Here is a 15,998-nt window from a genome sequence, read left to right on the forward strand (position 1 = left end):
CAAAATATATTATCATGCATGGGTTAACTAACCACAGTTCTTTTTCCTGAAAAAATTAAAGAGTTACTGTTAATCTCTTTAATTATCTGAGTATCAAATAAATTCATTTTGAAACTGAGTTATCAAATAAATTCATTGTTTAAAAACCAGTTTGGATGTCGAATTGATGCATTCTTAAACATCTACTTTGATGTATTTTTGTATCACGAGTTGATTCGGTTAAATTAGTTTTTATATAAAATAAAAATAAAAAGATTACTTATACTAGTATCATGTGCAATGTAAAACCAGCTCTATAAAAATAAAAAGATTACTTATAATATAGTATATATGTACTATGTGCAGTGTAAAACCAACACTATACAAATAAAAGGATTACTTATAATAGTATGTAGCAATAATGAGCGCTGACTTAAAAGAAATTTTGATATATATATATATATATGTACATGTACATGTGTATATTCGATTGATAAAAAAAGTGAGAAGGTTCCTTTTTGTTCATCCTTGCATGCCTTACGACCTACCAAGTACATCAAAACGAAACCCTAGAACAATTTTTTATCATCATCAATTAACTAGTCGTTTTCAACTACTCCTTTTCGTGTCAAATATAAATATTTGTTTAGCCGTCTTGACTTGTTGATGAACACATTTTCTTTAGAAGCATTTTCAAGTTGACCACTAGATATATATATATATATATATATATATATATATATATACACTAAAAAATCATGACAAATCCCTAAAACTTCATTTACCTCTTTTGTATGATGGATGAAAAATCTCACAAGCCCTAAAACTTCATATACGTCTTCTATCCGAATCTGTCAACAAGTCACTAGATTAGATAACCATATGCAGATTCGTAGTTGACATTAATTCCATACTAAGCTATATATATCAAGAAGAGTCGACATCATATAACCAATAAAGAAACATTTATTATATTCAATGTCGTCAATTATTTAACACATGCAAGCCGATTCAATAAAAAAACGATATATATAAATTATGGGTCGTATTTTAAAAAAACATCATCATATTAATTAAATATACATTCAATAAAATTTTGAATAGAGACTACCAGCTCTGGTTGTATCTGAATGAAAACAAGTAAATGGATATATCATATATGTCTATGTATATATGTGTTATGCCTGCTTGAATACCGATGAAAGAACTTCATATAATTTGGATGGAATATTATGCGCCTAACGTGTTGGTGTTGGTTAATTTTGATAATATAATTATGCATGATCAGGTTCTGTATAGATGAGATATCTATCGTTATTAACAAAGGTGAAAAAAAAATGTCGTTACTAACAAAATGTAGTGACTCAATAGGAGGACACGTGCAAAGTACAGCCTAGATGCTTCACGTTATTTTTGATAAATTTTAGTAAACGGCCCAAAGTTATAAAAAGAGAAAAAGAAAAAACGAAGGGTAAAGAATCTTGGGAAGCTTGATGAACATCAGATTTCGTTCCCGCCTGTTGTCCGGTCTTTGATCAGGATTCAGACAAACTTCTATTCTAATTTTAGCAAAAGCATGGCCACAATGCGCATATAATCGAATAATTGTCTAATAAATTAATTACTTGGTTTTAAGAAAGTATCAGACTACATAAACGTACGCCCATATCATGTCTCTCGGTCCAACAGGCCAGTTCTGATGTATCGTTAAAGAGTGGATGCATAAAAACATATAGATGTATTATGTATGTGTGATGTGTATATATGAATAATGAACACTGATATATTTATATATATATATATATGGGTTTATTCGATCAGTGAATAAAGTGAGATGATTTCTTTGGTTATCTTCGCATGCCTTACCGACCTAAAATACATCTGGCGGAACCCTAGATTTTTTTGCTTATCATCATTTTATAATTACTAATTATTTTCCACTTGTATTCAAATATAAGTTTTATTTAGCCGGCTTGACATGTTGAACAGTAATTCTTTTACAATATCATTTTCAGATGGAAGACTATATATATATATATATATATATAAATATTAATACTCCAAAACTTCATTTACCTCTTTTATTCAATTACTATCTGAATCATTACAAACCGTGAAAATTATTCACACGTCTCTAGATTAGATGACCACGAAGATTCTTAAATTACACCATAATTCCATGATAAGTCATCAAGAGGAGTCATATAAAAGAGCTTATAATACGTTTGAGTGAAAAGAGGTAAATGGATATGCCATTTGTATCATTGTATGTCTATGTATTATGGGTGCTTGTATAAACAAATAAGAAAAGCTAATAAATAATTTGGAAATTAGATAGATTATGCCAAAAATGTGTTACAGGGCATTGATAAGTTAGTTGTATCGGCCGGTTCGATCGATATATATACATGAGAGAGACATTGAGATTATTCACGTTTTTGATAAAATGAAATGATTCAATAAGAGTTGGATACGTGTCATATTTGTAGCCTGGTGCCTCATTATTACAATACTATTGTTTAACTGTTGTAAATGGTCCCAAGTTTTTTTTAACTATAATTAAATGCAAAGAATCTTGAGTATTCAAACTATATAAAACTAGAAGCGGCATGGAAGCTTGTGGTATATATCTGGCAATATTCGAAAAGTTAATATAATTTCGTGAACTTCTGTCTAATTTATCGTAGATTTGTAACTATACATTTGTCTGACTCCCTTCCTCTAGGAGAGCGATATGAATTCGAATAATCTGAAGATCACGGTGGAGAAACTGTAAATATAAAATGATGAATTAGTTAATGTTGTGGTAAACCACGCATGTATAAGCGAATCACTTACACGAAGTCACTCGACTTAAAAATTGAATCTAACTTGATACGATTAAATTTTTAATTTTAACTAGATCCCAAGTACAAGACAATCGAAGAGTAATTAAAACTCCAACTACAAGAAAGATAGAATAAATTGCTCACTGAGAAATACAAACAAATAAAAAAACTAATTAAGTTAAAGAAATAGTTTTTGGGGTTTTGAGTTATAAATTAATCACAATGAAAGCAATTATAAGCAAACCAAGGATTTAAACCAATTAAAGATAAAACAAGAAATAACAAACTAAGACCAAAACAAGTAATCATGAAAAGAAAACATGGATCATGAACAAAAAGGTAATCGATCTGGGATAATTACCGCTTAATGATGCTATATATTCATTTAATCTCAATTTCATAATATGGATTACACAATGTAGATTGATTTATTTCTATGAGACTAATCATTATGCAATTAAGAGATCAACTATCATAATACATAAGTCCAACAAACCAACAAATAATCTTGCTCATTAATTTCCATTGGTTAAGTTAAAAATACAAATACAATACTTTAACTATCCCATGAAATGATACTTATAGCCTAAACGAGAGAGCGCACCATAGTTAAAATTAGTGAATCCAAACTGATTAATGATAGTTAATTATTCATATAGACATATAGATATATAATTTAAACTTTAGATTGTAAATAGAGAATTCAAACATAATGTCTATCTAACAGGATAATAATAACTTCTAAACCAAAATCGATTAAGGTACACTAAACCATTCATAAAAATCTATAGCAAAATAAAAAGTAAACCGTATATTGTATAAAAGAGAAACCAAACATTTTGGTTTAACTTATCCAAACTGATAAACCTTTAAGCTATGAGACAAAATTATGAAAGAGATTAAATTGAGTGATAACTTTAGTTCAAAAAAAAGGGAAAAGGTTATTTTATTAATAATCGCAAAAAATAGGTTACCTCATATAGTATTCCAAAAAGATAGGTTACCTCATATAGTATTCCAGAAAGATAGTTAATTAGTTATAATAGTACGCAGGGCATTAACAAAACTCATACATGATTAAATAAATAATTGTCATGTATAAAGAGAGAGAAAGAGATGCCCTTAACAACATGACGATTAATGTGTATAGTTTATAAAAGATAATAATTATCATCAGTAAGTACGACTAAATAACAAGATCATTATTAGTACTAGTACTACGACTACGACTATACTATATTTAGTATCTACATCGTGATTTGTCACCCTATGGTCTGGCTACTGGATAGGAACCAAAGTAGACCATATTCCAAGAACTTGGTAATTGATACGCTGTAATATATAAGCATTACCTGATCAGAAGGACTTATGATTATAACTAAAAGTCTAAAACTAAATGGGTTAAATCATTTGTTGATTAATAGATTAAAAAAATATAAACGGCGTGCTTGGCTTAGCCATGATAATTTATTCTGCAAAACTATTATTGGTTTGGTCATTCATGAATCGGGATGAGATAAGAGGGAGTTGAAATTATGCAGACCATGTAGTTAAATTAGAAAATGTATTTAGTAGTATATAATAAATTGTACATAAGGAAAAAAAATCGTCCCTCTAATAGCTGGAGTGCCTTACCCACCAGCATGTTAGATAGATTCTGGACAATACTTCAATTTATTTAGCAAATGGACTTATATCTTATCTGGATTTTGTGTCTTTCAGATGTGAGAACTGTGCACAGCTTTCTCTGTGGATGTTACTAGTAAAATCCATTTTTAGGCCATTATTACATCCTAATGTTAATTAACACTTGGTTAAGCGAAAACATATCATTTACGGTTAAACATTGAATCGCCAAAAAAAATGATAATCAATTAACATGCTAGCTAACTACCCGCTCGTTGAAAGTTTATAAACAAACAAAGATAAGATTTAAGAAAATTAAAAAAAAATAAAACTATACATATATATATATATATGTGTGTGTGTCTAATTACGACGTTTGACCCACAAATTAAACTCCTTAACTGCCCCACTTTCTCCATGTACATTTGCACACAAAACGACATGCCGACACGTGTAAGCGTATGTATATGTATAGGTATGTATATCTGTGAAATAATTGTATTTGATGATGTACTTTATCATTCTTTTCTAAAATTGTGTAAAATTTTTGCTATCTTATCTTTTAGGCTATCATTTGGACTTTTGATGGTCCTACATAGGCTTCTACACACTCCTTCGCAGAAGTAAGCTTCACCAAACTGAAAATATATTTCTGCTGAGTTACTCTCATTTTGAACCAATCAAATAAATTTTATTTTCACCCTTTTACTCTACTTTTATACCATTCACAACCTTACTCAATTACTAATTAATCTCAGATTCGTTTATTTGTTGCAGTGTTGCTGTTGACAAAATTATGGTATGCCTACTTAAATGTATTCAAAAGTATATTATTATTTTTCAATACCGCATTGTAATAATTACAATGTACTCAAACTTATACTCACATAAACATTACTGAATTTATACGTCCAGAAACGAAAGCATTAGAACGTACAAGAAAACAAACACACCATTGTAATTTGCAATTATGTAAACCAAGTTCGGGCTTCTTGATCTATCGTCTTGTCCTATTATACGAACTCTTCATAACCAAACTAGTGAGTAGTGACCGATCCTAAACTTCAACCTTGTAAAACTCAAACCATAACTACCAAAAATACATTTTTTTATTAAATCTGATGTAACAACGCCACATATACATACTTATGTGCCTCTCACATTAGATACACAACTAGCATCCTTGAAAGTCACGAGACACTCCAGTTATAATCAGCAACACAAAACTTTTGATTCTCTAAATTTTTTAGAAATCTGTTAAATCTCTTTATGACAACATCTCTAAGCGGCATTCTTCAATTTTTGTCTGTGTCACTTATTAATGTGTGTTGAGTAACTTTAATTAAGTTGTGTCAAGTCTTGCTCGAATAGTCTCCCATTCTCAACTCCTTAATCGTATCATTGTTTTCATATAGCGTTTGATAAGAATTCAACTTCATATCTAGTATAGAAAGATTAGTAAGTTTGGGATTAGGAAGATAAAAGTATTAACTAACCAAACAAACCAAAAGCTTCGCAAATTGTGCAATTAGTGGAATAGACAGTCTAACTAAATAATTAAGTAATAATAAACAAAAACTTGATTAAATCCGGGAATTAATAACGATGGCTAGGTCAAACATAGGGGTTGCCAATCAATTCACCATATAATTAAATTATTAACTCTTTAGATAAGCTTTTTATGTTATACTTTATACTGTACTACTCCTATTTTACAAGATATAATTAACAAATATTCCGGTATCAAAAAAAAAAAAAAGAGAGGAAAAACTCAATAGCCGGAATTATAAATAGCCGAATTCTCTGATGTTGGTTTAGTTGAGGCATACACAAACACACACGCACACACGTATACTCGAGAAGCAAGAAAGCAAAAATATCAAAAGATGAAACGAAAGAGATGTGACATGGAAGAGACAACGAAGAAGAAGAAGATGACAGAGATTGGATCCGCCATTGAAGAACTCTCTGTTCTTTCCATAGCCAAGACAACAATAGTTACCACCGAAACAGAATCCACCTGCATCATCAATTTACCTTTGAAGCCTCTCCTCTCTTTCTGCAAATTAATCATCCAAGTTCTTGGTATATATATATATATATATATATATATTTCAAAAATAGAAATAAAATGTTATGCAGTTTTTTTGTCTTGTTTTTTTTTTCATTTTTGTATATATATTTTTGTTGAATATATTGTTAAAACGTTAAAGAATTTCTGTTTTTCCGAATCTAGCTCACTGTACTGTTTGGTTTATTGATTTAAAGCATAATAACTAGCTCCTCCAATGGTGTCCTGAAACTTTGTTGATTGATTGCAGATAAGATTGGCCCGACAATGGCTGTTCTCCGACAAGACATTGATCAAAATATTCAAGTAATTAATTTTGTCTCTTTTTGTTAATTACATAGAGTATTATATACACGCATCATTTTCAATGCTCGTAATCACTTGCGTAACCAAGTTTAGATATATGTATATTAGTATTTTATTTTCGTTTCTTACCCTCGAAAACTCAACGTATAATTAGTAAGCATGATTAACAAAAAAAAAGAAACTGGTTTTTCGACGATGCCCAAGAAAATTTCATCACTTTCGACACGTGGACCCATCTACACCTTTACGTTGCTTTCAGGGTCATTTTCGTCATACGCTTTCTCTCAAATGAATGGACCTCGTTTTTTCATCACACCCTCGTTTTTATTGTATTAGTGATTTTTATCAACATTTTATCCCTGTGTATTAGTATGTTTACTGATTTGTATGTATGCAAAAACTGTTTTCGTTTGCAGAGATTAGAGAAGATGTGGGAATCAGATCCTATCTTATACTCAAACTTGGTTGAAATACTGAGAAAAGAAGCCAAGGAAGGATCCACTAAGAAGCCTAAAAGCTGTAGCAGAGCTGCTCTTTGGCTAACCAGGTACGTATACTTTTGGTGCTTATATCTATCCCAAACCGGTTTGGTTTCGGACCACAGAAACCCAAAAACGAATATGAACCAACAATCTTTTCTTATAACTATCGAATCCCAAAATATTTAGAGCCATGGATTTTACATTGGAGCTATTGCAACGGCTGGTGAAAGACATGTCACAAAACATGGAACAAGCCGTACTAGAAAGTTATAATTTGACTATAAAACCATGGCATGGATGGATCTCTGCTGCTGCTTTCAAGGTATTATTTATACGTTAATGTTCATTATGACTATAACTCGATTAGAAAAACATTTATAAAACAAAACAAAAAAAAACCAAAATTTTTTTTGCTCAAACGATTTCGTGGAATGTGTGTTCTTAAGGTGGCTCTTAAGCTGGTACCAAACAACAACACATTCATCAACGTGCTTGCGGCTAAAGACGAGAGTAATCAAATGGTTCAAGATGATATAAGAAGTTTAATTTCTTTGCTCATTCCACTTCTAAGACAACTTCATTCTATTTTGGTAAGACTTTAAAAAAAAAAAAATAAAGAGAAAAAGAATTTTGTGTATTTCTTTTGTGACTAAATATGAATTTGAGTTTTTTCTGACTTTTTTTCTTTTTGGTTGGCGTAGGAATTATACGAAGTGCACAAACTAAAGTCAACTTGAAAAAGAGCACCGAGAGAAAGGAGTTAAGGGTATAGCTTGGTTGTAACACGATGTCTAACTTGTAGCATCACTTTTCTGATGAGTTTTAATCAAATTTTTTTTTTCTTATAATGAGTTATTTATCTAACTGCGTTATCATGCACACAATCATGATTTGGTATATGAGTGTGTATGGAACATATATACCCATATGTGGTTGTGTATATATGCTCATGCATGCACATAATCAGTCCCATGTTAGTTACAGCTTGATCAATCCTTTAACTTTTTGTTTTTGTTTTGCTATACTACGTATATCCACCAAGAATCAAAATATAATTACTCTATGTAAAAAATAAAACCTAACTAGTTGAATCAGAGATCTAATTAGAAGTTAGTATCTAATTCCAATTAACCATTAATTTACTTGCACAAAAGATAATTCTTAATTTAACTAAGAAGACGAAATCATTCTCGGCCTAATTGCTTTGATTTATTTACAATGTAGAGTAAAAATCTAGGATGGTTATATATATAGTAATATAGGTGTCAGACGTTGTGAACTTGTTGACATTTTGTTGTAAAGATTGAATTTGCAAATCTGAAGATTTAAGAGATAGTAAAACAAATGGAGCCCATTATTACATTACCGGCCCAATGTATTCCTTTTCTTTTTGGTCAACTACAGTAAAAGATAAACCCAAATCTGCGCATGTTTATAATGTGACGTGTAGATCTAAAAACCCAATTTTGCGCAAATTTGAATTTGGCTTCACAATTTCTAAATCCGCCTTGGGGCTGCCGGGGAAATTACACGGCTCGAGGAGTTTCAGTGGCCGAGAACGCGACACCTCCAGAAACAAAGGTTCCTTCTTTAAATCAGTTTTTTTTTTTGTATTTTTATTTTGACGACAAAAGAAAGAATAAAAGAAAAACCTTTAAATATTTTATAGTACAAAATTTGTTTCCTTTCCTTGTCTCCTTCGTAAATGGTAAGAGAGATCTGTGAATCTCGTGTCCTCCTACCTCTGTGTATGATTCACATTGAGGCGATGAATGTTACGTAAGCAATTTCGCATCTTTTAATAGTTACAGGGCGGGACAAAAGTTGAATTGACGTCTGGTTAAAAAAAAATGTAGAAAAGCAGGTCTTAATTCGATCAAATTCAATCATTTACTCAGACTTCGATACGTCGTTTAGCTTTAGTAAACATTGACCTCACATTTCATTGAGGGTCGATAGTGTTTTTTATTGTTTTTTTGTCTCTCTATTTGATTGAGGTCTGTTGCTGCTTCTACAATGGCGGTTTCGATTGGTACGATATCACCACTTTTTTTTTTTTCTTTTACTACTCACTCCATTGATTTCTTCCTTTATTTCTTGTTTCAACGGTTTTATTTATTGCTTTCATGGGTTGTGTGTGAGGTTCTTGTACAAACAAACAAACACAAACATTTACTAGAATCTAACTGGTTTTAGAATAATCTATATATGTTCAATCATTGATACTATTGTGGGATCTTCGATATTAAACCTTCTTTGGCTTCTTGTGTTCCTCAAAAGGCAAAAAGTCGATTACTTAACAATATATATATATATATATATATATATATAAAAGTGTCCATGATTTACTAATTTTGTTCTTTATCTCTTTGTGATCGAGTTTTTTTCATGATGCAGGGGGACTTCCATGGTGTGATGTTGAACTGAATTTGTCTTCTTATTGCTTCCAAAGAACCGCCATAGTTCTCATCAATCTATTGTTCCTCTCCATCTTCTACTTGTTCTTGATAGCTGGTTGTGTTTCCAAACATTTTATCGTCAGGCGCCGCAAGAAAAACTGGATCTTTGTGGCTGCAGCTATATTTTGTACCATTACTAGCGTCACTTTCTTTGTTGTTGGATTAAAGTCTCTGATTGGTGGTTCTAATGACGTCAACGAAATCTCCTGGGTTGCTTGCTTTGTTGAAGGCATCATTTGGGTCTCACTTGCCGTTTCACTTCTTGTTAATGGCTCAAAGTGGATTAATATCTTTACATCTGTTTGGTGGGTGTCTTTTGCTTTGTTGGATTCAGCAGCAAAGATTGAGATACTTTCACAGGGAAACGGCATCGGAGTATTCGACATCATAACATTGCTGATGAGCCTTTTGCTTCTCCTTTGCTCCTGGATGAATTTGAGGTCTTCTGCATCAGCTCAAGATTGCAGTGAAACAGGCCTTTCTGATCCTCTATTAAGTGAAGATCCTAGGAAAAACTCGGCGAGGTTAGCAACAGCTGGTTTTTTCAGCTTTCTATCATTCTCTTGGATGAATCGTTTACTCTCGTTGGGCTTCAAGAAACCATTATCCCCAGATGATATCCCAAGTGTTGTCCCGGAGGATGAGGCTGAATTAGCTTACACTAAATTTTCTCAAGCGTGGGATGCTCTTCTCACCGAGGGAAGCTCAACAAAGGAAAGAAACTTGGTGTTTAGAGCTGTTGCAAGAGTTTACTTCAAGGAAAACATACTCATAGCAGTTTGTGCCTTTTTCAGAACAGTTGCAGTTGTATCTCTTCCACTAATGCTATATGTCTTTGTGGATTATGCAAACAGTGACCACAGGGATCTCCGCAATGGGTTCTTGAACTTAGCTTGTCTAGTTATGCTGAAGCTTGTTGAATCCTTGTCTATGAGACATTGGTATTTTGCAGCAAGAAGATCTGGGATGAGGATTAGATCAGCGTTAATGGTCGCTGCATACAAAAAGCAGCTAAAGCTATCAAGCTTGGGGAGGAAAAGACATTCATCTGGAGAGATTGTGAATTATATCGCGGTGGATGCATATCGAATGGGAGAATTCTTGTGGTGGTTTCACTCGGGATGGAGCCTTACGCTTCAGCTTTTGCTTTCTACAGCTGTGCTTTTTGGAGTGGTTGGAGCAGGTGCTTTTCCGGGTTTGATTCTTCTTCTCCTGTGTGGTCTCCTTAATCTACCATTTGCAAAGATGCTGCAGAACTGCCAGACCCAGTTCATGATTGCGCAGGATAAGCGATTGAGGTCCACCTCAGAGATTCTTAACAGTATGAAAGTCATTAAGTTGCAGTCATGGGAAGAGGAGTTTAAGAAACAGATAGAGTCTTCTCGTGCTGAAGAATTTAAATGGTTGGCTAAGACTCAGCTGACAAAGGCCTTTGGTACTTTTCTGTATTGGATGTCTCCAACAATAGTTTCTTCTGTTATTTTTGTTGGATGTGCTCTATTGAAGAGCGCACCATTGAACGCAAGCACCATCTTCACGGTTTTAGCTACGCTAAGAGTTATGTCAGAACCTGTTAGAATTATACCTGAGGCAATTTCATCTGTTATCCAAGTCAATGTCTCATTCGATAGAATTAACAACTTTTTGCTGGACGACGAGCTAAAGATTGATGAAATTGAAAGAAGTGGCCTGGAGAAATCTGGAACAGCAGTTGACATACAAGCAGGTAACTTCAGTTGGGATCCAGAAACTAAGACTCCAACTCTTCAGAATATAAATTTGGAAATCAAGCGTGGGCAAAAAGTTGCGGTTTGTGGACCAGTTGGGGCAGGAAAATCATCGTTGTTGCATGCAGTACTCGGAGAAATACCTAAAGTTTCTGGAACTGTAAGCAAAGCAGCCACCAACACTGAGTTTCTCTTTGTTCATTTAGTGTACGTATATTTGTTCAAAAGTGTTTCCTTAATGTTGTCCAATCGAAACAGGTAAAGGTATCTGGGTCAATCGCTTATGTTTCTCAGACCTCTTGGATCCAAAGTGGTACCATCCGGGACAATATCCTCTATGGAAAGTCCATGGAAACTAGACGATACAATGCTGCTATCAAAGCATGTGCGTTGGATAAGGATATAAAGGATCTTGCACATGGTGACCTCACGGAAATTGGACAGAGAGGGCTTAACTTGAGCGGAGGACAAAAGCAAAGGATTCAGCTGGCCCGTGCTGTCTATGCAGACGCTGATGTTTACCTCCTTGATGATCCGTTTAGTGCCGTGGATGCACATACAGCTGGAGTTCTTTTTCATGTAAGTGAGAACATTGCTTGTGAAGAAGCTATTCCTAAAAACTGCTTCTTAATATATTTAATTGTGACTGCAGAAATGTGTTGAGGACTCGCTGAGGGAGAAAATTGTCATTCTGGTCACTCACCAAGTCGAGTTTCTCTCAGAAGTTGATCAAATTTTGGTAAAACTTGATTACCAGCAGATAAAAAAGACTGTCAATGTCTTCACCGTTTAATTATTAATGATTGATGATCTTGATCAGGTTATGGAAGAAGGAAAAATCACTCAGTTAGGAAAGTATGAGGAGCTCTTAATGATGGGGACTGCGTTCAAACAGCTGGTGAATGCTCATAATGATGCAGTAACCGTGTTACCTTTAGCTAGTAATGAAAGCCTAGGAGATCTTACGAAAGTAGGTAGAGACAGAGAGATGGGAAACATCGAAAAAGTCGTTGAAGAGACCGTAACAACAGATATTCCAGGGGTACAACTTACACAGGAAGAAGAGAAGGAGTCGGGTTATGTAGGGTTGAAACCTTTCTTGGACTATTTCCGTGTCTCTCGAGGATGGTTTCTTCTATGGTTAAGCGTATTGGGTCAGGTTGGCTTTGTAGTTTTTCAGGCTGCATCAACATACTGGCTGGCTTACGGCATTGGGATCCCTAAACTCACTGCTACAATGCTTATTGGAGTCTATAGCATTATCTCAGCTCTAAGTGCTGGTTTTGTATACATGAGATCTCTTACGACTGCCCATCTTGGACTAAAAGCTTCCAAAGCTTTCTTCTCTGGTTTCACAAATGCAGTCTTCAAAGCCCCGATGCTTTTCTTCGATTCTACTCCAGTTGGACGCATTCTCACCCGAGTAAGATCGCTTTGCTTACATGCATATGAAAAACACCTACAGCTCAATGTGTGATATAATTGAATGTAACATTGGCAGGCATCATCTGATTTGAACGTCTTGGACTTTGACATTCCATTTGCATTCATATTTGTGGTAGCACCAGCTGTTGAGCTCACTGCAGCTCTATTCGTCATGACATATGTGACATGGCAAGTAATAATCATTGCTCTTCTTGCTTTGGCGGCCACGAAAGTTGTTCAGGTACAGACTTTTCGTTGTAGAGCTTGTTTATGCAGTAAAGTAGTCATTTTTAACACCTGTCTTCCTTTTTGTAAAAAAAGGATTACTATTTGGCCTCTGCAAGGGAGCTGATTAGGATCAACGGAACAACCAAAGCTCCAGTGATGAATTATGCTGCAGAAACCTCACTTGGAGTGGTGACAATACGAGCTTTTGGAACGGTAGACAGATTCTTTAAAAACTACCTAAACCTAGTCGATGCAGATGCCGTGCTATTCTTTCTGTCTAATGCAGCCATGGAGTGGGTCATAATGAGGATAGAGGCTCTGCAGAATGTGACTTTATTCACCTGTGCACTCCTGCTTATCCTTATTCCCAAGGGCTACATAGCTCCAGGTATGTGAAATATTTAACTCATTGGCAGCGATTGCTACAAGAAATTATTCAACTCATAGCTTGTGGAAGATATTCATCAAGCTGAAAGGTGCTGTATGAACTTTGTGCCTTTGTGTTGCAGGTCTAGTCGGGCTTTCACTCTCCTATGCATTAACATTGACACAAACTCAGGTGTTTTTAACCCGATGGTATTGTACGTTATCGAATTCCATCGTCTCGGTGGAGAGGATAAAACAGTATATGAGCATACCAGCAGAACCTCCTGCAGTTGTGGATGATAGAAGACCACCTTCCTCATGGCCTTCCAATGGTACAATTCACTTGCAGGAACTTAAAGTAAGAAGAAACACTACTTGTTATAAGATGATGGATCCAATTGTGAATTTAATTAATGCTAAAGACATTCCTTTGTTTCTTCTTTTTTTCTTTTACAGATAAGATATCGCCCCAATGCTCCATTGGTTCTCAAGGGAATCTCTTGCACGTTTAGGGAAGGGACAAGAGTAGGAGTTGTCGGGAGGACGGGAAGTGGGAAAAGCACTTTGATCAGTGCTTTGTTTCGCTTGGTAGAACCAGCAAGTGGTTGCATATTGATTGATGGTATTGACATAAGTAAGATTGGCCTAAAAGACTTGAGAATGAAACTCAGCATCATTCCTCAAGAACCAACTCTTTTCCGTGGTTGCATAAGGACCAATCTTGATCCTCTAGGTGTTTACTCCGACGATGAAATATGGAAGGTATTGAAATATGAAGCAAGAATGAGATTTCTATGTCAAAGATTCAAAACCTCTCTGATGAGCCATTCTTTTTGCGTGCAGGCGCTCGAGAAGTGTCAGCTTAAGGCCACGATTAGCAATCTACCTAATAAACTTGATTCTTCAGGTTGAGAAAAAACAAAAAATAAGTCATGTTTCCTTTTACAAGATGGAGTTTTTTGGTTCTTCTCCGAGAACTGACAGCAATTTTGTTTATCTTTTGTTGTACGAGAAGTGAGTGATGAAGGAGAGAACTGGAGCGTGGGACAGAGACAACTGTTCTGTCTTGGAAGAGTACTGTTGAAGAGAAACAAAATATTAGTATTAGATGAAGCTACAGCGTCCATTGATTCAGCAACTGATGCAATCATCCAGAGAATCATAAGAGAGGAGTTTGCAGACTGCACGGTGATAACAGTTGCTCATAGAGTACCAACGGTCATAGACAGTGACATGGTCATGGTTCTCTCCTTTGGTAAACATAGTTTCTCTCTAATCAAAATGAGCCCTCTTCTCTCTTTAATCCCTTAAAACCAATTGTTTGATTACTGGTGAAACTCATTTGGTTTTTGATAGGTGAACTTGTGGAGTACAATGAGCCTTCAAAGCTGATGGAGACTGATTCTTACTTCTCCAAGCTTGTTGCTGAGTATTGGGCAAGTTGCAGAGGAAATTCTTCTCAGAATCTTCAAGTCCACAGCTAAGTGTAGGTTTCATAAACTATGATTCTCCAATAAGAGGCGACATCATCAGATCATAGTAGCTGTACTGAAACCGTAAATGTCAGAGATTGCATGTAATTCACATGATGTTGATCTTCCATTGTAATCTTGAGAAAGAAATAAAAAAAAGTATTATATATTCATTATTTATCTTCTTCCTTCTCCGGCTATTTCTTTATATGAAACACATGATGCCCAAGTGTGTACGCAGAGTGACCACGTCTATGAGTGATATGCGTAGTAAGGAGATCCTAAATATATCATAAAGATATGTAAAAGTATTTGTTAGCTACATGTTGTCATGCCATTTGAAATCACGTTTGAGGAGAATGATCCAAAAATTTTTCGTTTGAGGAGAATGATCCAAGAATCAAGTTTTTCGTTTTTGTTTGGTTTCTTGATTTTTTGTTAGCCTCTTACCACGCTTATGCGTTACGAATATATTATAAATATTTTCCTACAAGCTCTCCATTGTCATTAACCAAAAAAACTCTGCATTGTCAATAATGTAAAAATTATCTCAAACGATATTAAGTGCGTGTTTCTCATGTACATTAATTATTTAGATTGAATTATTGACGTGAAACAGAGTCGTCCTACGACGTTAAGGGAAAGCACCCAACTTGCTTGTTGACACGTGATGGAAATTACGAGTCTGTGGTGGTCGTAGCAGGATACTCTTTGGCAGTGATTGTTGGTCCCATTACTCTCCTTTGAGATTGTGGACCGATCTTGCTAATCTTTATTATTGATCTAATCTTTTATTTATTTATTTATTTATGATTGCTAAAATTTGGAGTTTGACCGATCTTGTAATTGAATTGTATAGTTATTTTTCTTTTGGAATTCGCTAAAACATACATTATTATCATATCAAACAAACAAAAAAACCCGGTTTCGTCCATTTTTTTTATAATCACTAATTCAACGTACCATTATCAACCAAATCAAACGAAAAAAAGATTGATTACAAATTTTTTTTGTTGGATTAAAACATTT

The 15,998-nt window shown here is 34.3% G+C and overlaps 2 protein-coding genes across 4 annotated transcripts; both read left to right on the forward strand.

Moving 5' to 3' along the window:
* The first annotated feature begins 6,202 nt into the window (after window positions 1-6,202).
* LOC18023966 (glycolipid transfer protein 3) lies at window positions 6,203-8,257 on the forward strand. Its single transcript, XM_006406231.2, has 6 exons — window positions 6,203-6,518; window positions 6,755-6,810; window positions 7,227-7,357; window positions 7,479-7,614; window positions 7,739-7,882; window positions 7,994-8,257. Exons 1-6 carry the CDS (start codon window positions 6,320-6,322, stop codon window positions 8,027-8,029), a joined length of 702 nt encoding a protein of 233 aa, XP_006406294.1. The 5' UTR covers window positions 6,203-6,319; the 3' UTR covers window positions 8,030-8,257.
* A 595-nt stretch (window positions 8,258-8,852) lies between these two features.
* On the forward strand, window positions 8,853-15,157 carry LOC18023967 (ABC transporter C family member 8). 3 transcript variants are annotated; one of them, XM_024159062.1, is made up of 12 exons: window positions 8,853-8,873; window positions 9,690-11,638; window positions 11,737-12,057; window positions 12,131-12,217; window positions 12,299-12,901; window positions 12,980-13,144; window positions 13,225-13,519; window positions 13,641-13,855; window positions 13,954-14,259; window positions 14,341-14,404; window positions 14,513-14,752; window positions 14,854-15,157. In XM_024159062.1, exons 2-12 carry the CDS (start codon window positions 10,151-10,153, stop codon window positions 14,979-14,981), a joined length of 3,912 nt encoding a protein of 1,303 aa, XP_024014830.1. In that variant the 5' UTR covers window positions 8,853-8,873; window positions 9,690-10,150; the 3' UTR covers window positions 14,982-15,157. The 3 variants fall into 3 exon arrangements, with proteins under 3 accessions (XP_024014830.1, XP_006406295.1, XP_024014831.1); XM_006406232.2 differs by lacking the exon at window positions 8,853-8,873 and adding an exon at window positions 9,167-9,324; XM_024159063.1 differs by lacking the exon at window positions 8,853-8,873 and having other exon boundaries at window positions 10,830-10,946; window positions 11,036-11,638.
* The last annotated feature ends 841 nt before the right edge of the window (window positions 15,158-15,998 follow it).

The sequence above is a fragment of the Eutrema salsugineum genome, unplaced genomic scaffold (genome assembly GCF_000478725.1).
Source record: "Eutrema salsugineum unplaced genomic scaffold, Eutsalg1_0 scaffold_13, whole genome shotgun sequence".
NCBI lineage: Eukaryota > Viridiplantae > Streptophyta > Magnoliopsida > Brassicales > Brassicaceae > Eutrema > Eutrema salsugineum.